At 30.7% G+C, this 22,608-nt stretch overlaps 1 protein-coding gene and 1 pseudogene across 1 annotated transcript; both read right to left on the bottom strand.

Moving 5' to 3' along the window:
* Positions 1 to 5,145: 5,145 nt before the first annotated feature.
* On the bottom strand, positions 5,146 to 8,630 carry LOC125821621 (probable WRKY transcription factor 65). The gene is made up of 3 exons (XM_049501036.1): positions 8,449 to 8,630; positions 8,084 to 8,236; positions 5,146 to 5,596 (listed from the first exon to the last, which is right to left on the bottom strand). The coding sequence occupies exons 1-3, from the start codon at positions 8,628 to 8,630 to the stop codon at positions 5,146 to 5,148; spliced, it is 786 nt and encodes a 261-aa protein (XP_049356993.1).
* A 1,037-nt stretch (positions 8,631 to 9,667) lies between these two features.
* Positions 9,668 to 16,958, bottom strand: LOC125821617 (60S ribosomal protein L11-1-like; annotated as a pseudogene).
* Between the last annotated feature and the right edge of the window lie 5,650 nt (positions 16,959 to 22,608).

Genomic DNA, 22,608 nt, shown 5'->3' with positions numbered 1-22,608 from the left:
AACAGTGACACCTTTCAAACTGGCATTTAAGGCATCAATGATTGTGTCCTTCACTTCGTCCGTATATGGCTTTAATGTTGTCATATAATTTTGTTTGGTCTCACGAATAGTAGGTATGATGTATGGATGCACAACCTACAAAGAAAAAACATAAATAGTACAAGACCTTCACTAATTTACAAGTATTGCTAGATAATAATAAATAAGTTTATACCTTTGTACTTCTCCCTTTGTACTTAAATGGATCACCTTCAACAATATTATCGCTCTTTGCCGTGTGCCATCTAAGTAAACGGGGAATTGGCAGAGGAAAATTCAAGGACTTCTTTGCATAATTACCAAGATGAGGAAAAACCTCATATATCCAAACCTGAAATTAATAAAATAACAAATAAATAAACAGAGACTGTGAAATACTATATAAATATATAAGAGTTTCATATCAATCAAGTCCATAATTGATAAAAATTATCAGAAATGCCCAGGGGAAGTCATACAAAGGATACGATGCATTCCCTCTTTCCTTGTACACTTCACTTTGTTTCTTCAAATTAATTTTGTTCTTCGAATACTTCAGTGTTAAATCAAAACACTTTTTGCCCCACGGATAACTCTTGAAAAAATCTAAATCATCTGCCATCTTAATGTGGTTTGAATCCACAATCTTAGATCGATCGTGGGCAAGCAACATTGAGTGGACGAACCAAACTAAAGAGCACTTCAACTTCTGTTCCTTATTCAATATGGTACCCTTAATCAAACTCAACAACTTTGAACCACTGATATTCTTATTCCTGGTCACTTTATAGTAGAATTTCTCACCTTTCTGAAGCATTTTTTTCATTTTTGCATCACCGGAGTATGTTGAGCAATTCAGCCTTGTAATCAATGCAAACTCTTTTAAGCCAAAACAAGCAGGCTTATCATTCACACAAAATCACATCTCATGCAATTTTTTATTATTTTTGACACGACACAACAACATTGGGTGCGCACAGGGTTAAACCCCCGCTCCTATGCAATAGCTCGCAAACCACATAGGAGAGGTAACCCGCACTAGGCAAGCCCAGTGCAACGAGCTCGGCCCAGAAGCAAACCCCTTGCTTTCGCTGGCAAGGGGTCTCGAACTTGAGACCTCCAACATAGAAGTCCCAAGCCCAAACCACTGGGCCACCCCGAAGGGTTCATAAAAAGGTTCATTCATAGTATCAATCTCTCTGTCGTACTAATCATCATTAGTAGTCTTGGAAGTGAATAGTGTGCTCGATGATTGAAGGACCTATCGACTTGCATTAAAATCTAGTAGTTCTTAGAGTTGGTTGAATAACTTTGCGCAACAGAACTTCTAGGAGAAGGGCTAACAATTTTTTTCATTTCTTAAAAAGTTATCTTCAGTGTGGGGAAAAAGAAATCTCTATCGCTTGCTAAGATTTTATCAACTACGTACAGTGTTACATCATCCTCTATTCTGCTATTTTTGTATAAATATGTAAACAAAATAGCAGTGCAATGGGTAACATATATATATACATTATTGATGTACTAAAGTACACAATGCATATATGTTGTTTATATAATAAAGTAAACATTATAGACCTTTTTCTTTCAAATCTCTTTTGAAGAAGAAGAAGAAGTCATTAATAGCTTAAAAGAAGAAAGACAAATAAAAAACCACAAACTGCACTTCACTTACCATTGACAAGTATTGTTGAATGATTATCTATCTATCTATATATAATAAGAGAGGAAAAAACGCCACATGTCAGTACCACAATTATTCTTGAATTTTTAGTTTTAAAAATGATATACTTAGTTAATTTAAATAATAAATTCAATTTTAAAAACAAGCAACAATATAAAACAGTTTTAGAAGAAAAGCAGTTTTGAAACATAACGTTTAAATTCAATTTTGAAAACAAATAACAATATAAAACAGCTTTTAAAAAAGTAGTTTTGGAACTTAATGTTTAAATTCAGTTTTAAAAATAATAACAATATAAAACATTTTTAAAAAAAAAAACATTTTGAAACTTAACGTTTAAATAATTTTAAAGCATATTTAAGCAATATAAATAATAGTAATGAAAATATTATTATATAAACAGAAAAATATAAAAAATTATTATATCAAAACTGTCCAATACACATCTATTGCTACACAATTTTTAACGCTATCTAATTATTTATTCTTTTTTTAAAACATATTTTGTTTTTAAAAAAATAAAAAGAAACTTCAACTACAAATAATTATCCCTAAAATTCCTCACCCACTTGACTTCTTAACTTCCTACCCCAAAAAAAACTCAACCGTATTAATTTAATAAATTTAAATAGGACAGTCTTTTCTTTAGTTTTTCCAGGGGAAAAAATGCATTTCAATAAAGAAAATTCAAGGCAATAATAATGCTTACCATTCATGAAAAGGTAATTTTTTTTTATCATATTTCCTCTCTTATTCTTCTGTTTTATGTGGTATACATTATCAATAATTGTACTTTATTTTGGAAGTTCTAGATGTTGAAGATGATTAGTTGATGAAGTTAGGATCAAGCCATTTCTGTGATGAATATATGTAGTTGAAGAAGGAGAAACACTTTTAAGACTATATCCAATAACTATGTCAAACATATAATATATTTTTATTGTTTTAATCTTATGTTTTGTTTCAAAATCAAACTGTGTTGAATGTATTTACATATAATTTATGATTCTTTGTTTACTGCATCTTTCATATTTATAATTTTTTAATCTTATTTTTTTAATTTGCAAATGAATGATGAAACTATGATGGAAATTTTGAATTAAAAGATTAGAAGTATTTAAATTTGAAGATATTATATTTTTAAATTATTAACTTAATTAAAACTAGAAACTCATGATTATGGAATTCTAAATAAACTCTTACTATTTCACAAATTTATCTTTTCAGATGTTATAAATATATTTAACTACATTGAATTTACATATAAAGGAAGATAATAATACTATCTCTCTATGTAATATAAATGGAAATTGACCTATATCTGCTCGCAATTTATTTATTTATCCTTACTAACATTTATTAAAAAATAGTTTTTTTTTTCAATTTAACAAACAAATAAAAGAGAATTAAAGAAAGAAACAAGGAAAAGAAGATGAAACGAATAAAAGGGACGAAATGTAGGTAAAGGGTAAAATAGAAAGGATAAGGATAAGAATAACAAATTGATCCTCTTTTATTAATTATTGTTAATTACAATTTTTTTTGTATTGATCTTCTTCATTTATTATTTTTCTCTCAACTCAAACATATATAAATTATAAGAAAAATAATGCATTGTATTTAAGAAAATTCAAGGGTAAAATATAACAACAAACTAATCTTCTTTAAACAAACTAATTCATATTAAATGACTTGAATTATACTTTTGTTCAAATTAACAGAGTAGAGTGATTCTAACTCATGTGTTATTTTGATATTGTTTGTAATTGATTGATGACTTGCAATAAAATCTAATAACCTATAGGTGGACTTCTTAGAACAAAGGAGTATCAATCATATTTTAAATGCAATAAAGAAGGAAATTATTTACGAATAAAATTATTTGAGTCAAGTTTTACATTTTCATAAGATTCTCTAAAAGTTGTGATATTCAATAGATACCCATTCGAGTACTTCTTTTGATAAAGTAGAGTTAATGGGTAATATTATAAAAAAATAACTATAAATTGTAAAACATATACTTTATTAGATTAGTTTGTATTATATGTAAAGTGAGATTAATTTGTATTATATTAACTTATGTTGTACTTAAGTGGATTTTATCATAATTGAATATTACATTTAAAAAGTTCTACGCGTATTTTCATCTATTATATACACTATTATTTTATGCATATTAAAAAAAATGCTAAAATTATTATTAACAAATTCAAATTATGAAAGAATTTAATTTATAGAATGAAAGAGCATAAATAAATAAAATTTTAAAACAAAGAAAAATGTTGAAGAGCAACACGTGAAGCAACTAAAAAAACTCTAAAAACAAGCAAAAATTTTATCGACATGAAATCTATTGTCATTAATGGGATCAAACTATGTTATACATATTTATATATAAAAGTTGATTTACGTGTTAATAGTTGATACACTAATTTAAATGATTTTTTTCATGTATACAAGTGTATACTATATATTCAAGCATAAATATAACATTATTATTTTTTTAATATTATCCGCGCATCGCGCGGGCACGTATACTAGTTTTTTATAAAATTGATAATTAAATTATTTTGAATAAAAATTTATGATCGAAGGATCATTTTGCTTAATTATCTCTTACTTAAATGATATGATTAAAATTGAAAGGCCCGTGAAATTTTTACCATTTCTTCTTTTTTTTAAAAAAAATTCAATATGTTAGGCCTACGAAATAGCCCAACCCAATAGCCTCAATACACTTATAAATAATCTCACATATAGATTTTTATTATTATTATTATTTATACATTATAGTTTAATATTGTAAATAATTTTTCTTTAAGCCCTTATGAAGTGATATTATTAGCTAGGTCATCAACAAAGATGGTTATAAAGTGATAAGTATTTCTTAATCCTTAGTCAGATGTTTCTGGTTCAACCTTTGAAGGATATAGAATTGCTTTTGTTACAAAGTGTCTTACCTCAAATATGGGACTTTGTTGGGTAAATTCAGATTGAGTAGGTCGTTTTTTATTAATAAGAGTATAACACGATGGATTTGTTCCACTTTTAAAAAGGAAAGATATTTTTTTATTAAGGCATATTAGCACTAATCTATACTAATATTAGTTTTAAAAAAAAGTAAATATCTCTCCACTATGTAAAGCATATATAGTTGTGGCAAAGATTTATTTGTTAATTTAAGAGGTGAAAAACTTTACCAAAATGAATTCGATTCACAAATACAGTTGAATATAAAATTTAAAAAACAAAATCTTCTTCTTTTATTTTCTAATTTACAATTATCTTTACATAAAAGATTTAATAAATTGTCATAGAAGAAAAAGAAATAGAAAAAAAGAACTTTGTATCTGATCTTTGTGGATCGAAATGTATATATGTACAGCCCTTCAAATAATATCCAAAATAGACTTGTTTTTTTTAATAATAGATGAACTCAATTCTCATATACTATCGACACTACGATTATAACGTCGAAAAACCATCGAACATTCCGGTAACTCACCGAGATCACCGAACAATGATTGGTCCTCCTCGCCGATCGGCAACATGAATGCCACATCATCATCAACCCAAGTGGACCCCACCATCGTCGGCGAAGTACAATATTCTAACAATGTGGGCCCCACATAGGAGAAACAACCTAATAACTCTCCGGCACAGACCTCGGCCATGATGAAGTCGTTTTCGGGTTGGTAGGTGAAGACGGCCGATTGATCGGTGTTTGTGGTGGTAGAAGTGGTGGTCAGGTGGCGGTGTTTGGTGGCGGCCGCCGTAAGAGGGTGGTTGTGGTGGGAGGAGTAGGTGATAATGAGTACATTGGGGTCATGGTGGCAACGCTCTACTTGTTTTTTTGCTGGACAACCTTTTGAACTACTACATCGATAATAACCCCTGCATGAGATTACATGCAATAATAATTATTATTTTTAATTTATTTTTACACAAATGGTATTAAAATTATGAAACAAAATTATATTCATAAATGTTGTATATGAATTTATATTTTTTATGAACTAAAGTTGCAAACAAAAACTATAATTGACATTACTAAAAAATCACTATTTTTTCACTAAAAAATTGTACCATGATTATTTCTACAGATATTTTAATTGAATCGATGAGAAAAGAAAAAATAGTAAAGTTTTCATTTAGGAAAAATTAGGAAATTTTCACTATTTCAGTGAAAATCTGTTTACTATCATGTATTTTTCTAGTGAATTGACTTAATAAAAAATGAGTAAAAGAATCACGTTTTATAACATAAATTATTCACCGACGCGACAGATAAAACCCTTATTCTAGTAATTTAATTTGAAAAATATGAAATGCGACTTTTAATTTGTAACCCTTTAGGATTAGCATTGATTTAAAAAAAAAAAAAGAGTAATTGACATATTATAACAAGTTAAATTTCATTAATGGTGAACTTGTTTATAATCTATGTATATAAATTCATAATGAATTAGAATTAATATATATCTATCACGAGAGGACAAAATTTAAATCTTCATCAGTATAAAAAAATATTTAGATAATTTTTCTCATATATCTAAATTATTTTGATGATCCGAATTATCTAATACTTATACTAGTAAAATGATTGAGTATCTAGTATTTATACTAATAAAAAAAATAAGAACTTAATAAAATATTCTAAGTACGTACAAATTAATCGAAAACATCACTATTATTAGTAACAATCTTAATGAAAACACAATAGCAAGATATTCAAATAAAGCAAAATCACCAAAAGTGTGCAATCTCAAAACTTGTTTGGAACCTTCTTTTTATTAGTGGAATAAAATTAAAGAAAGCACTATGACTTGTTCTTTTTTTTTTCACAAATTAGTAAATAAACCAAATATTAGTGGAACTTGATCCCATATAGACATACTACACATGTGAAAGAGTGGATTAGAAAGTTATTTTTTATTCCAATGAAGTTAGAATTTTCATTAAAAAAAATTAAATACAGCAAATATATGAAAAAGTTTAAACAATTCAATATATACTATATATACATAAATAATAATTTTAATAATTAATTTTCCTTTCTTTTTTTCACCGAGGCCCTTTCGTTTGGTGCCCTAGCTAGATTACCTTCTTTGCACTTACATATATACATTTGACCTAGATAAGATCACAAAAGAAAAAATGGTTTGGAAGGAGTATTGTTGGTATACCCTATAGTACGCCAATTATTCTCAACTTTGATTTTTTCTTCGAATTTATACGATATTATTTTTTAACGAATAGGACTACGTTCACGATACTTACCTTGGTCACTTTTAGGGTTGGTGTCATAATGTAACAAGTGGGCATACTAGCTATAAAAAGAAACGACATGCAATGATAGTTTAATAATAATGGTTAATAATAGAACTATGTCAATAATGGATCCATTTTTTGTGGACATCCGCATTAATGTTGTAGAATTAATCTAAATTATTATTTAATTATTATGAATCATGAGCCCCCACTTAATTATAAACTAGAACCATTACAGCAAAGAGACAAAGTATTAATTCTTTTATAATATAATATTCTTCTTACAAAAGCAAGTTCAAGGAATTCATTGAGTCGTAGTGAAATGAATGTGATCTCTTTTATTTTTAATCAGAGATTTCGAGTTTGAATCTGTAAGTGTAAAATAAATAAATTATTAGAGCATTATCTTATAATGCGCGAATTCAAATTTTACCAAATCCTAATATGATTACCGAATAGAAAACTAAATATATTTTGTAAATTACTTGAGTTATTTAGAGAAAGATAAATGATAGTTTAGATAAATATTTTTATAATTACTAAAGCTATTAGATATATTTTTCAAGAGGTGTGTAAAGAGTGATGAATTATTAGAAAATTATGTTAGCTACGGATTCAAAAATTTAAATATGAATAATGACTTTCTTTACCATAATGTCAAAAGATTATATAATATAAGAAAAATAATTTAAATTATTTTTGTTGTTCTATTTAGCTTCTAAGCGTACCACGAACTTGAAATATCATATATAGGTATATTCACAAGTAAACTTCATTAATTCAAATTTAAATAACTCATCGTTATAAATCATTTTTGAATTTACAATTAGCTCAAAGACATCCGAATCATCTCTTCCTTTTTACCTCCGTTTTAAACGGAAAAGGTTCCATCAGGTTCTTAGTAGTCATCGACGATCCATATTCAATAAAACACATAGGGAAATTGAACTTCTAACTAAAACAAGAATTTTAGAAGGAAAAAAAATCTTTTCCAAGTGATAATTATTATAATATTATTAGAGAATATTAATTACTATATTTTTATGAAATGCAAAAGGAATATATTAAATTGGGAAAAATAAATAAAAACAATATTAATTATTAATATACCTGGGATAAGGTGATCCTTTAATTGGTTTTTGGCCATACTTCCTCCAAGTACAAGAATCAGATGGAGGATAAACATCCCCTTTATAATTACTTCTTGATATATCACAATCTTTAATTGGCACTGAAATTACTCTCTTCTTTGCTCCCTTTTTACTACAATAATTCAAAAACTATAACATATTATTTTCTCAATATATCACCACTCATCAATTACCCCCAATGGCTAGAAAAAACATTAATTTCTGATGGACGTTTCATTTGAATATAGCTCGTGATAAGGGTTTTTTGACATAAAAAAAACCGTCTAAAATGTTCCCTCACTAAAAGAAGAGGAAAAAAGAATCAAGAATTCATATACAAATTACCTTAATTTTCTTGGTAATGACATGTTAACTTCAGTTATTTCATTATCGCCAGATAAAGATCCCTCAGCTGAATTTTCTGCTATAGAATCTTCTCTGTATCGTTTTAATTTTATCGAATGCCTTTGAAATGACTCTTCTTGCTTATGAAAATATGGATCTTTTTGTAGCTTCACACCTTCCATGACCAAAAATTAATAAGCTAAAGCTAGGTTGTGTTGAAATTAAATCTTCTTTGTTACAACTATTTTTGGTAGCTATGTTCTTCAATTTCAAGAACTTTCAAGGCTTTAAATATGAGGTGCATTCAAGGAAGAAGGAAAGTGATGGAATATGCCTAATAGTATATCTTATTTTGAAGTTACTAATCCACTTTCTATCAACATTTATAGTTATAAATTATGGAAATCATATTAGTCCTTTATATTACTTTAATTAGTAGTTCAAGTGACTTAAGTGTATAATATTCTTTTATACTATCGGTATAAAAGATCAAAGGTGGAATATCATGCTTGAATACTTGTACTTTTTTTTTCTTCCTTTTAATTTTTTTTTTGGTTGTTAGTTTGATTTATCAGTTTATAAATATACTTAATCAATAATTGAATCAACAAATAGTGATCCTTAATGATGTGATTGTCGATTAAACCGATAAAGATAGATCTTCTAAATGCTAACTCTGTATAATCTCATAAGTAAAATATGTAAAATAGTGGCAAATCTATAATTTTAAGCTCGCAAGTGCTTGCTTACCTAGAGTAGCTACAAATCACCTAGTAAAAGTTTATTGAAAAAACTACGATTAGTATCAACCATTACACAGAGAGTTTTTTTTAAAAAAAAAAAACACATCTTGGAAAATTGAAATAGCAAGATTTTTTAGCCAATTGCCAATTTTTTTTTTTGTAAAAGTTACTCAATAAAATGATAAGAACAAAATTGGTACGTAGCTAAAATTAATTATTCCAATATAAAAATTTGGTTTATTTTCATTATGTTTTTCTAGATGGCTTTTTTTTCTATTAGCAAACAAAATTATTGGACAACTATTTCCAACTTGATTAAAAAAGAAACTCGGTTCTATAAACGATTTTGGATCAAAATGATAAAACAAAGAGAGGTAGAGAGGTTGTTTCTGATAGACTCTCAACACAACTAAAAAGATTAGCGCAAGTAAAGAAGTCGTAATAAAATATTATAGAAAGCATGGCAAAACATTCAAAAAACATAGCCAAAAATGAAAACAAACTAACATATCCAGATATGCTAAATAACATTAACTCACCAAAACTTTTCAACTCCTCAAAGAGTAATAGTAATTGTTGGTCTACAAAATGGATAAAAAACATAACACTTGCAGGGGAAACAAATTGATCCAACACTGGGAATTCCAACTTACTGAATGTTTGAAGATTTGTTAAGGATGACACCTTCATATTTGACCTGGAACCACTTCATTGAGTCCTCTTTTGTGACCCTGTGTTGAATTCCAACTCGAGACTTGCATCTACCACGACGAGCAACACGGTATCCTGGGCACTCTAGCACAACATAGAAATCCATACAAATCTGCTTACTTAATTCCAAGATCGATGTGCTCCTGGATACCAAAACCAAAGCAGCCAGTTTCACTGAAGTTTCTGTTATGATCGAAATAATTAGGTGTAATGTGGAAGCTAGCAAAGCAAACCTAATTATTTCGATCACAACAAGTGGTATCAGAGCGAGGTTCTCAATATGGTGGGGAATATGAGCAAGACGGTATGTCTAGATGGAAGAAACTACAACATATGGAAAAACAAGATGAAAGATCTACTGTTCGTGAAGAAGATGCATCTTCCCGTTTTTGCTGCTCATAAACCTGAGACTGTGACTGATGAAAATTGGGATTTCGAGCACCAACAAGTATGTGGATATATAAGACAATGGGTTGAAGATAATGTTTGCAACCATATTGTGAATGAGACACATACTATAGAACATTGTGGGAAAAGTTGGAGATGCTTTACACTTCAAAAACTGGCAATACCAAGTTGTTCTTGCTAAAGCAATTGATGACCTTTAAATACAAGGAGGGCAGTCCTATTCTTGATCACATAAATGATTTTCAAGGTGTTCTTGATCAGCTATCAGGAATGGGTGTTAATTTTGATGATGAAATACAAGGACTTTGGCTTCTTAATACTCTATCGGATTCTTGGGAAACTTTTCGTGTCTCTTTAACAAATTCTGCTCCTCGTGGTAAGGTGACTATGGGATATGCAAAAAGTGGTGTGTTGAATGAAGAAGTTAGAAGAAAATCCCAAGGCACATCCTCACATTCAGATGTTTTGTACACAGAAGATCGAAGGAGATATAAGACAAAAGATCCGAAGAGTAGAGGTACAAGTAGAAGCAAGTCAAGATTCAGGAATCCAAATATTATATGCCATCATTGTGGAAAGAAAGGACATATTTGAAGATTTTGCAAACAATTGAAGCAAGATCTTAAAGAAGGAAGAAAATAATGGAAACAATGTTATTGTTGTTGTTCGAGATGACCTTCTTTTGCTTGTGATAAAGACGTCATCAATTTTGTATCTCAAGATACAAGTTGGATAGCAGATTCTGGAGCTACATCACATGTCACACCAAGAAAAGACTTATTTGCATCTTATACTTCTGTTAACTCTGAGGTGTTAAAGATGGGTAATGCTGGTGAGGTTAAGGTGTTTGGTGTTGGCACTGTTTGTTTGAAAACCAATATTGGTTCAACGTTAGTCCTTTAGAATGTCAAGCATGCTCCAGACATTCCCTTGAATTTGATCTCTATAGGACAACTAGATGATGATGCCTATCATAATGACTTGTTCAATGGCCAATGGAAGCTCACCAAAGGTTCATTAATTGTAGCTCGAGGAAGAAAGCATTCAAATTTATATGTGACACAAAGATCGATTCTTGGAGACTCTATAAATTTGGTGGAAAGCGAGATTTTATCAGAATTGTGGCACACGAGGCTTAGTCATATGAGCGAGAGGGGGATCACCTGTTTGGCTAAGAAGAATTTGCTTGCTGGTGTGAAACAAGCAAAGGTAAAAAGATGTGTCCATTGCTTAGCTGGGAAACAAAAAAAAGTTTTTTTTCACAATCATCCTCTTTCTAGAAAGTCTGAGCTATTGGAGCTAGTACACTCTGATTTGTGTGATCCTTTTAAAGTGGAGTCAAAAGGTGGTGCACTTTATTTTGCAACTTTCATTGATGATCATTCTCGCTATATTTGGGTATATCCTTTAAAATCCAAAGATCTAGTATTTTATGTGTTTAAGGAGTTTCAAGCCTTATCTGAGAGACAAACGGGAAAGAAATTAAAATGTATTCGCACTGATAATAGTGGTGAGTATATTGGTCCCTTTGATAACTACTGCAAATCGCAAGGAATTCGTCATCAGAAGAATCCTCCAAAGACTCCTCAATTAAATGGCCTCGCAGAATGTATGTCAAGACTGTCTTTCTTCATGGTGATTTAGAAGAGGAGATCTACATGAAGCAGCCTGAAGGCTTCATAGTTAAAGGAAAAGAAAAACATGTTTGCATATTGAGAAAGAGCTTGTATGGCTTGAAACAAGCTTCAAGGCAGTGGTACTTGAAGTTTGAATCTGTCATTGAAAATCAGGGATACAAGAAAACTTCTTCAGATCATTGTGTATTTTTTCAGAAGTTCTCTGATGATGATTTTATTATCTTACTACTTTATGTGGATGATATGCTAACCGTTAGCAAAAATAAATCTAGAATTGTAGTCCTTAAGAAAGAGTTAAGCATATCGTTTGCGATAAAGGACTTAGGGCCAGCAAAGAAGGTCTTAGGCATACAAATTCATCGAGATAGACACAAGAAGGAGTTATAACTATCCTAGAAGGAGTATATTGAGAAAGTACTCAAGAGGTTCAACATGACAGAGACAAAAGTGGTTAGTACACCTTTTGCTAAACACTTTAAGTTGAGTACAACCCAAAGTCCATCTACTAATGAAGAGAAGAATGATATGTCACGTATTCCATACTCTTCCGCAGTTAGTAGTTTGATGTATGATATGATTTGCGCTAGATCAGATATTGCACATGTTGTTGGTACCATTAGCAGATTTCTTTCCAATCCTGGAAAAGAACATTGGGCTGCAGTGAAATGGATACTAAGATATTTGAAGGGTACTTTAGATATGGAGTTGTGCTTTGGGTAGTGGCAAGTCTGAACTTGTATGCTACACAGACTCTGATTTGGGAGGAAATCTTGATAACTCAAAATTCACTTCTGGTTATTTGATCACTTTTGGAGGGGGGGCTATTTCTTGGCAATCAAGACTTCAGAAGTACATAACTCTATCTACCACAGAAGCTGAATATATTGCCATCACTAAAGGTTCCAAAGAATTGCTTTGGATGAAGGAGTTTATCAAAGATCTCGATCTTGAACAATCAAGGTTTGTCTTATTTTGCGATAATCAAATTGCTATCTATCTCACCAAGCACTCTACCTTTCATTCTAAGTCCAAGCATATTAGTAGAAAATATCATTGGATTAGAATGGCCCTGGAAGAGAAATTATTTAAGGTTGAGAAGATACACATTGATGACAATCCTTCAGATATGCTTACAAAAGTGGTGATTGTAGACAAGTATGAGTTTTGTAGAAGTGCGGCAGGCACGAAGCCTGTTAAGAGTTCCTCCACTTGAAGTACATTTGGCCCCTTGGCTGGAGGGGGAGTTTCCACTTGTTGTGACGAAAAGATGAAAACGAAAATCTAAAATAAAGAACACCAAGTTTAACATGGAAAAATCCTTCAAAACGAAGGTAACCACCACGGGATCGACAAGATCCGAATTGCTTCACTATAACAATAAGAGAGTTACAAATATTCTTCTAATGGCTACACAACAAGTGTCAAAAGAGAACAAACAATAGCTACACCAACAAAAGATAAATAGAAAGAAACACCACCCAAACCCAACTGTTGTTCGGGACCTAAAACAGGATCTTCCTGACTTCCAAATCCATCTCCACCATTCAAATCAACCGACAAGATGTCAGGAACACTCAGTCCAAATTTCAGCCCGATCCAATGGTTAGTTAATCGGGAAACACGATCTGAAGGTTGCTGATCAGATTAAAATACTGCACCAAAAGAACCCTTTTCTCTCTCTCTTCTCTCTTGTTGAAAGCTCTCTCAAAAATCTCTTTTATGTCCTAATATCTTTCAAAGACAATACTAATGAGCAATTGAATTATTCTCTCAAGACCATCCTCTATTTATAGAGTTGTGCTTTTCCATACAAAGCCAAACCCCACTACAAATAGGATTACAATTCCAATCCTTTTCCTAAGAGAATTGGAAACCAAATAAAGAGAATAATTTCAATCCTTTTTCAAGTAGAATTAGGCCATGAGCCTTTGGCAGGAACATGGGCAATAGCCCAACAGTTTCTTCTCAGCAACTCATACTCCTTGACTTTCAATCCACTCTCAAGGAGCTGCATAGTTTTCTCTCCTCTCACGGTGACATAGCAAGCTATCTTCTCATTACGCCTGATTCCAAAGGAGACTAAACATCATCAATAAAGAAACGAGGCATTAGCACTTCATCAGTTATATTCAACAAGCAATGGAATAAAACAGATCATGGGATTTATTTATTTGCCTCAGACAAATGTATCAATCAATGTATAAACACCTGTTAATTAGTATCTTATGAAAGTACAGCTATTATTTAACAATTCCAAAACTCAGAGTTCCTTTAATTCATGCACATATAGGTCAAGAAACCACAAATAACTAGGGGATTCTTTTCATTTGTCCTAGTCTTGGTGGACATAATTAGCTGGTACTTGTTATTAGTGGGAGGTGGCAGGTATGAGTGCTCGAGCACTCGGAACCTTTAATGTGATTCCACCCCTACCAATATGAGTAGCGGATATCGAATAAAAAACAAAAAGAAATATCTTATTTGTGTCGAATGTTTATAATAGATTATATAGGTTTATTATAATTAAGTGACTTAATGAGATGATAATATATATTAAAGTAATTATGATTACATGTTAAAGAGGGTTATCTATAACCTTATTTTACCCTTTTATTGTTCTGATATAAATATTAAATACGAATAAATTCTCACTTAATTTTGTGTGCATTTTCATCAAATTTATTTAATACAACTATCTCCTACATCATATAATATTATTCCCTCCATTTATTTTTATAGTACATACAAATGTACAATTATCTCATACATTATATAATATTATTTTCTCAACTATAGTTTATGGATATGGAATACCTAAACAAAATCTCTAAATGTAAAATTTTATGATTTGGCCTATTTAGACATTGTCATTTATTTAGTAGCCATTGTTTAAAGTTTGTGCACAAATAATTAAGACAAACTTGGTCCTCCGTTTCTCCTCCACTACTAATTTTTTTTTGGATCTAACGACAAATAAATTTCTAATTAAATAGTAAAATTCATCGTTAATTTTATTTAACAATGAATGAGCGATAGATTTTTGTTAGCTACGAGCGAAATAGTGACAAAATTTATAGTTACTTTCAATTTTTTTAGTAGCCTCATCCTTCAAAAACTTTACTCGATATTGATTAACAAAAAACTTTAATATATGTTTTGTTTATTTGTATTGTTAAATTGAGGTTTGATAGATGAAGTGAAGATAAAAATGTCTAAAGTTTAGGATTGGCAAGTCAAAGTTCAAATAAAAATTTCTGAAGTCTGAGATTGTCAAGCCAAAATTTTTTAAAGAAAATTATGAAGTTTGGGACTGCTAAGCCTAATATCAGACACTCGTTGTGTTTGAAGTTGATTTTAAGTGACTAAACATGTAAATTTTCACACACTGCGGTTATGACTTAAATGATGATCTCAAAATTTGGCTATTTATGCACTTGCCCTCCTCTAAACTTGGCATGGATTATTAGTTGCACACTTTAAGTTTTTGTAGTCTTAAGCCTCATTTGATTGCAGTTAATAAAAGTTTAAATCTTAATTATTAAGGTGTAATTTATTAAGCGTGTTTTTTTAAGGCTTGAATCTTAATAATTCATATCTTAATCATCAAATGCATTTGATTCTTTCTTTTCTTGTACAGTAAAACCTCGTTATGGTTGGACTTCAATCATTTTTGGTTTAAAATTCATATCCATCTAACCGAAGTTCATTTAAAAATAACTAATAACTAACTTCAATCATATATATATATATATATATCTGAACTTTAGTTATATATATCTAAAATTATCCTGAATTAAGTATGCGTGCAAAAATCGATCAAGTCACTCAAAAAAAAATACTATCAACTAATTAAATCACAATTGTGGTCCTAAGAGTTTATGTTATGCATGAAATGAAGATAAAAATTGTTTAAAATTTAAGATTATCAAGTTAAAGTTCAAATAAAAATGTCCGAAATTTGAGATTGTCAAGCCAAACTTTAATAGAAGTTACGAAGTTTGAGATTGCTAAGCCTAACATCAAACACTCATTGTGTTTGAAGTTAATTTCGAAGTGATTAAACATGTAATTTTTCACACTGCGGCAATGATTTAAATGATGGATTTTGATCTAAAGTTTATGCCCAACTAAAATTCATATAACATGAATAATTAACTTTAATTGTAATATGATCTGGTCAGTTACTTTGCATGATCTAACAGCCCACTTCTAAAAGCAATAAATAAACTAAGGAATAGAAAGATATGCACATAATATAATTTTTGAGCACAAACTTAAATTAATCAAATTTTAAAATAAATATCTAACCGTGAATAAAAAATCAAAAGACATTAGTGCCTAGTGTTTTATTTGACTTTTTTTCTTTTGTCCAAATTTATTAGTTTTGATTCTTCAAAATTTTAATTGGTGGTGTAGTAAAATAATACTTTAACAAAAACCATAACAATACAATAATAGCTAGTTTAAAACAATTAAAAACATGATTAATTAAACTTATAGAAAGTAAAACTTCTAATATAATTTACAAATATAAATAATGTAATGATATAAAAGTTATTATGAGATGCAGATCAACTCTAACATCTTAATTAACTTTCAAATAACCAAAGGGCCACAATCTCTTAAAATACATTATTTATCATACTATACAACTTATCTTCCTAAAATAAAATAATGAGAAAATAGTCAAATGCCTCCTCAACCTATTATCGAATTTCCAACTACACACTTACGCTTCACGGGAGTCCTATTACTCCCTTAGACTATTTTAAAACATAATAATTACACCCTTAGATGTTGACATGGCACAGAGAGACACTCTCTTGGAGGCACGTGGAAGTCAAAAGAATTGATAAAAAATATTTTAAAAATATTTTCAATTTGACTTTTTCTTAATTTTTTTTTTTTACTTTTCTCTTTAAGTTTTTTTTTGTTTCTTTTTCTTTTTCTCCTCTCTTTCTCGTTATTCAACATTCACCCCATCACCATTTCCTCCACCTTGAACCACCATCACTATACTGAACCACATCTTTTAATATTTTCTTTATAATTTGTTTCGCTATTTTCTACAACGCTGCAAATCATCAAATAATCATTAAAATTATTACTCATATTTTCGGAAAAATCAGATTTTCCTTAATCTCACTATTCTAAAAATAAATAAATTATAGAGTAAAGACCAAAAAAAAAAAAGCAGAAGAAAAAAGATTGGAACAAAACCAAAAAAAGAATAGAATTATTAAACACCTTCCATCATAAAAAATTATTCTATTACTGATTTTTTTTAAATTATCGGAGAAATCCAATCAATTAAAACAATTATGACTGTAAAATAATTTTTTTCGATCATGAATTTCATAAAGTAAACTAAACATGAGTTTTGGGTATATGATCTGGGTCATCATCCATCTTTTTTTCATTTTTATCAATCTCAAATTAGTTCAAAATATCAACACCATTAATCTACCTTCTCACTGATTTTGGGTCAGTAACATACATCAATCATCGAATCTTATTTTCAATCTCTATTGTTGTTTGGTGAAGACCTAAGAATTTAACCATCGACAATCTGTAAATAAAATATCACAAATTTGATGCCATGGAGACAAAGAAATAACATAATAAAAAGATTCAAAAAAGAGAAGAGATGAGTAATCAAGCTCATCAAGGTGCCTGAAGAATGCTATAAAGTGATGAAAAAATGATAATAAAAATAGCTTCAACTTTTTTCCGTGGGTGACATGATTTGGAAGAAGGGAATGAAAAACAAAAGAGAAAAGAAGAAGAAGAAGAAAGCGGAATTAAAAAAATAAAGATTTTTTGTAATTAATGAAAAAGGGGCTAGTTTTAGGGTGGTATAAATTTCATTTTAAAAAAATTCAGGAGGGGAATAGGACCCGCAAAGTATAAGTGTAGAGTTGAGAATCTAATAATAGGTTAGGGAGGTATTTGTCTATTTTCTCATAAAATAATGAGAAAATACATCATTACCTCATTAAAGTAAGACCTATTTTTTAAAAAGACACTTGAACTTTACGGAAGTTCTAGTACCGTCTTAAATAATTTTAAAGTGTTATAAATACCCCATTTTTTAGTCACCCTCAATTGCAAGAAAGAAAATGCAATCGCGCACTAATTATAATTTTATTAGTCTCTATCACGTCACTATTATAATTTTATCTCCACCATTAATATCATCAAATCATTGTTAAATAAAAAAATAAAATTACTAACAAATTAAAAATTAATAATCACCTCCAACCTACCATCTTCTTTCCAATATTACAACAATTATGCAGCGAAACTCCATTATGATGAAGGTAATGAAATTCTATAATACTCTCAAATGAAGAAATTTCTTTCTTTTACATGCTAAAGAACTACATAATACTTTATTTATTTTTTTAAAAGAGAACAATAGTATCGAAGGAGGTTCACAATTATTACTTCATCCATCCCATTTTATGTGGCACTTTTTGGATTTAGAGATTCAAACAAATCTAACTTTGACCATAAATTTTTCATAGATCTTTTAGACATTTTGAATTATCAATTGTTGTGACTTATATTACTTTTTACATAGTTTACAAATATATAAATTTCATTTCAAAAAAATTGAAGATTTCATGCGCAAATTCCCGATCAAACTTAAACTGTTTGACTCTCGAAATATGAAAAGTGCCACATAAATTGGGACGGAGGGAGTATTATTTTTTGAAAAAATAAGGGATAAAAGAAGGAAAGGGAACCAAGAAAAGCAAGCAGATCTAAGTTGAAGAAGATGGAGAAGATGTAGTTTGTTTTTTTGAGTTTGGTGAAGAAGATAGCAAAAAATAAAGAATTGAAAAAGTACAATAAAATAAATAAAAGAAAAGAAAAAAAACATTTCTAATTAAATAAATACTTAAATAAATATTTATTTACTTTTGGCTCAGCTCACTTGCTATTAGAGAGTGAACTACACTTTACATGCCACGTAGGCACGTAATGGGACAATAAATTCATTCTAAATAAGAATAAGGGGGTAATAGGACCTCCGCAAAGTTCAAATGTCTTTTTAAAAAAGAGGTCTTACTTTAATGGGACAATTATGTATTTTCTCTAAAATAATCAACAAACTTTATTATTATTATATAAAAGAAATATCACTCCATCATAAACAAAAAGAAAATTATTTTCAAATAGCAAAATAATAAATATAATAATTTAAAACATGAAAAAAGCATTAATGACTTCTTATTTGAATTACTTTCAATCTTCTTATTTCTATAGATGAAAAAGCTATTACGTCTCAATCACTTATAAAAGAATTACAAGGGTGAACACTAAATAATTTGAGTCATAATTTAAGTATATAAGATATGTTAGAAGGGCTAGCCCTTGGAAATTAGACGTGTTAAACACATACAGTCGACCGCTTAAAGTGTAAGCCTCACAGAATTAAATGTAAAAAAAATTAGGCAGCTTGCATTCAATAGGAATCGAACATGCAAACTAGGGATAACCTTCGCGGCCCAAGTTGCACAGGCCAGTTCCACTAGGCCATTACTCTTCTTTGATTAAGGTGGTTCAAAGTTAGTATATATACAAGAAAATATTGAAAATCTATCTTATATATACATTATAAATTTTTGTCAAGGAAATTTGGGTAAACCCCTAGCACCCACATATGTTCGCCCCTGAGTATATAATATAGTAATGGACTAGTGATAAATGATAGTCGCTGTTAATAATTGTGGTGGATAATATGGATATAGCTAATGATGAAAATGAACGATGAATGTGGTTGACCAAGTATAGTAATTATTGATGATTGTTATGGCAGTGGTGATGGTTGTTAATGTTCACCAGCAGTGATGCCAACTGACTATGGTAATTGTCAGGTGGAGCTAGATAGAGCTAGCGAAGCAAATTCATCGACGAAAAATTACATTATTTATACATGATTAAAATTGAGAAAATAATATCATATTAGTATCTCTTTCTTCTTAAACTCTCTTTCTAATATCTCAGTTGCAAGCTCTGAATTAGTATCTCATTTCTTCGAGTTCAAAGCTCCTAGAATTGTTCTTCATAGTTGATGCTTAATTGACTGCCATTGTGTATCAATTGGTATCAGAGCTAGCGATCTTTGCCATGACGGTGACCAGAAGTAAGAATCAAGATAAATCAGTGGAAGAAATGGATGATCGATTAGCCCAGATCCAAGATCAGTTGATGAAACTGATAGAGGGGATGACTAGCATGAACGATAGGAATTCACAAACAGAAAAGGAATTGTATGAAATCAAGAAAAACATTGGCTGATTGGGAATTAAGGGCAAAGAAAAGGAACTGGGAAGAGCAGAATCTTCAACGGATAGGGCCTGTTCAGTTGAAACACAGCATGAAATCAAACACAAGAAAAATCACAGCAATTCTGGTAATCTCTTCACTCGATTTTCTAGATTAGAATTCCCTAGATTTTCTGGTCAAGATTTAAGAACGTGGTTGTATAAGGTAGACCAATTTTTTGCTATGGATGAGGTTGCATTCTACCAGAGGGTACGAGTAGCTTTAATTCACCTAAAAGGGGAGGCAATTGCTTGGCATAGGTCGTATATGAGGTCTAGAAGTTGTATAGTTGATCCTTCATGGACAGAGTATGTCTTGGCTTTGAATGAAAGATTTTGGGAAGAGTTTGAGAATTCTATGGAGGCTTTGAAGAATCTGACTCAAACAGGCAGTGTGAAGGAATACCAAGCTGAGTTTGATAGATTATTAACATGAGTGAATCTATCAAATGAGAATACTATCAGCTGTTTTTTAGGTGGGCTAAAGCCAGAACTAAACAAATCTATCAGGATGCAGTCACCAAGAACATTACTACAGACCTATAAACTTGCTAGATTACAGGAGGATGTTTTCGATGCACAAGCGAAGACATGGGGTTTGAAACCTATGGTCAGACCAGTACAAAGACCAATTCTACCTACTTCTACTCATGTTAAACCAACTAATATCTCTCAAAAACCATTTACACCAAATTCCACATATAGGATACCAGTTGATTAACAGGTTGCTAAACCTAACAGATTCACAGATAATGGGTTGGGAAGGAGGCTGACTGCTGCTGAGATGGATGAGAAAAGGGCTAAAGGCCTTTGTTTTTTCTGTGATGATAAAAATGTGGTTGGTCACAAGTGTAGGTCCAATAAACAATTTTTTCTAGTGGAAAGAGAAGATGAGGAGTTGGTTCAAGAAGAGGTAGTGCAGGACCAAATACAGGAAGACAACGAGAAAGTTGATGAATTCATGACCATATCCTTACAAGCTTTCACAGGAGTGATTGGTTATCAGACTATTAGAGTGACTGGCTATCATGAAAAGAAACCCTTGCAGGTTTTAATTGATACTGGGAGCACACATAATTTCATTGATCAAGAAGTAGCCAAGAGGTTAGGATGTCAGTCCATCACTATTATGGCCCAATCAATTAGTGTTGCTTATGGAGGAAGGTGCAAACAGGTTCAGTGTGCAAAAATCTAACATGGCTTTTGCAGGGTACTACATTTACATCTGATTTATTGTTGCTATCATTGGGTAATGTGGACATTGTCCTGGGGGTACAATGGTTGAATACCTTGGGTAGAATCTTGTTTGATTTTCAGAATAGAACCATTGAATTCAGGTATCAAGGTAAAAAAACATGTCTTGAGTTGAGCTAGTAGTCAACTGAAGTCAGTAAGGACCAAATCAATAAATAAGGTTGAGGTTGATGAGACTCAATTCTTCATGATGTCATTATTATTTGGTTCAGAGGATAGGTTGCAGTGCTACAACATTCATGCTGACCAAGGTAACTTAGTTCATCCAGCATTATCCTTGTTAATTGACCAATATGCCAACATATTTGAGATTTCTACTACACTACCACCTCATAGACGATCTTTTGATCATCGCATACCACTGATTGAGTCGGCCAACCCAGTGAACAAAAGACCTTACAGGTACCCGGGGGTCAAAAAGGATATTATAGAGAAACTTGTACAGGAAATGATAGATCAAGGGTCATACAACATAGTACTAGTCCTTATGCTTCACCAGTTGTGTTGGTTGGCAAAAAGGATGGTAGTTGGAGGCTTTGTGTAAATTACAGGGAATTGAATAACTTGACCATTAAAGACAAGTTTCCCATACCCATTATAAAGGACCTCTTGGACAAGTTAGGAGGTTCCATGGTATTTTCAAAGATTGACCTCAGAGTTGGATATCACCAACTGAGAATGTATGAAAATGACATTCAAAAAACTGTCTTTAAGACTCATAAAGGACACTATGAATTTTTGGTAATGCCTTTTGGCTTAATGAATGCTCCAGCATCCTTCCAAAGTCTTATGAATTCAGTTTTTAAGCCACTATTGAGAAAAACTGTTTTAGTTTTTTTTGCTAACATACTTATTTACAGTAAAAGTATGGTCGATCATATTGAACATGTGAGGGCAGTCTTTGAACTAATGCAGCGATTCCAACTATATGCAAAAATGTCTAAATGTTCTTTTGGAGTGCCTCAAGTGGAATATCTAGGCCACTTCATTAGTGGTGAGGGGGTGTCTACAGACCCCAAAAAGATTGTAGCAGTAGCACTATGGCCTATTCCTGGCAATATCAAGCAGTTGAGG

This window comes from Solanum verrucosum, unplaced genomic scaffold, assembly GCF_900185275.1.
Source record: "Solanum verrucosum unplaced genomic scaffold, falcon-dt-bn FXZP01000838.1, whole genome shotgun sequence".
Taxonomy (NCBI): domain Eukaryota; kingdom Viridiplantae; phylum Streptophyta; class Magnoliopsida; order Solanales; family Solanaceae; genus Solanum; species Solanum verrucosum.
Note: the sequence above shows the minus strand (reverse complement) of the source record. Positions and strands in the feature narration are given on the sequence as shown.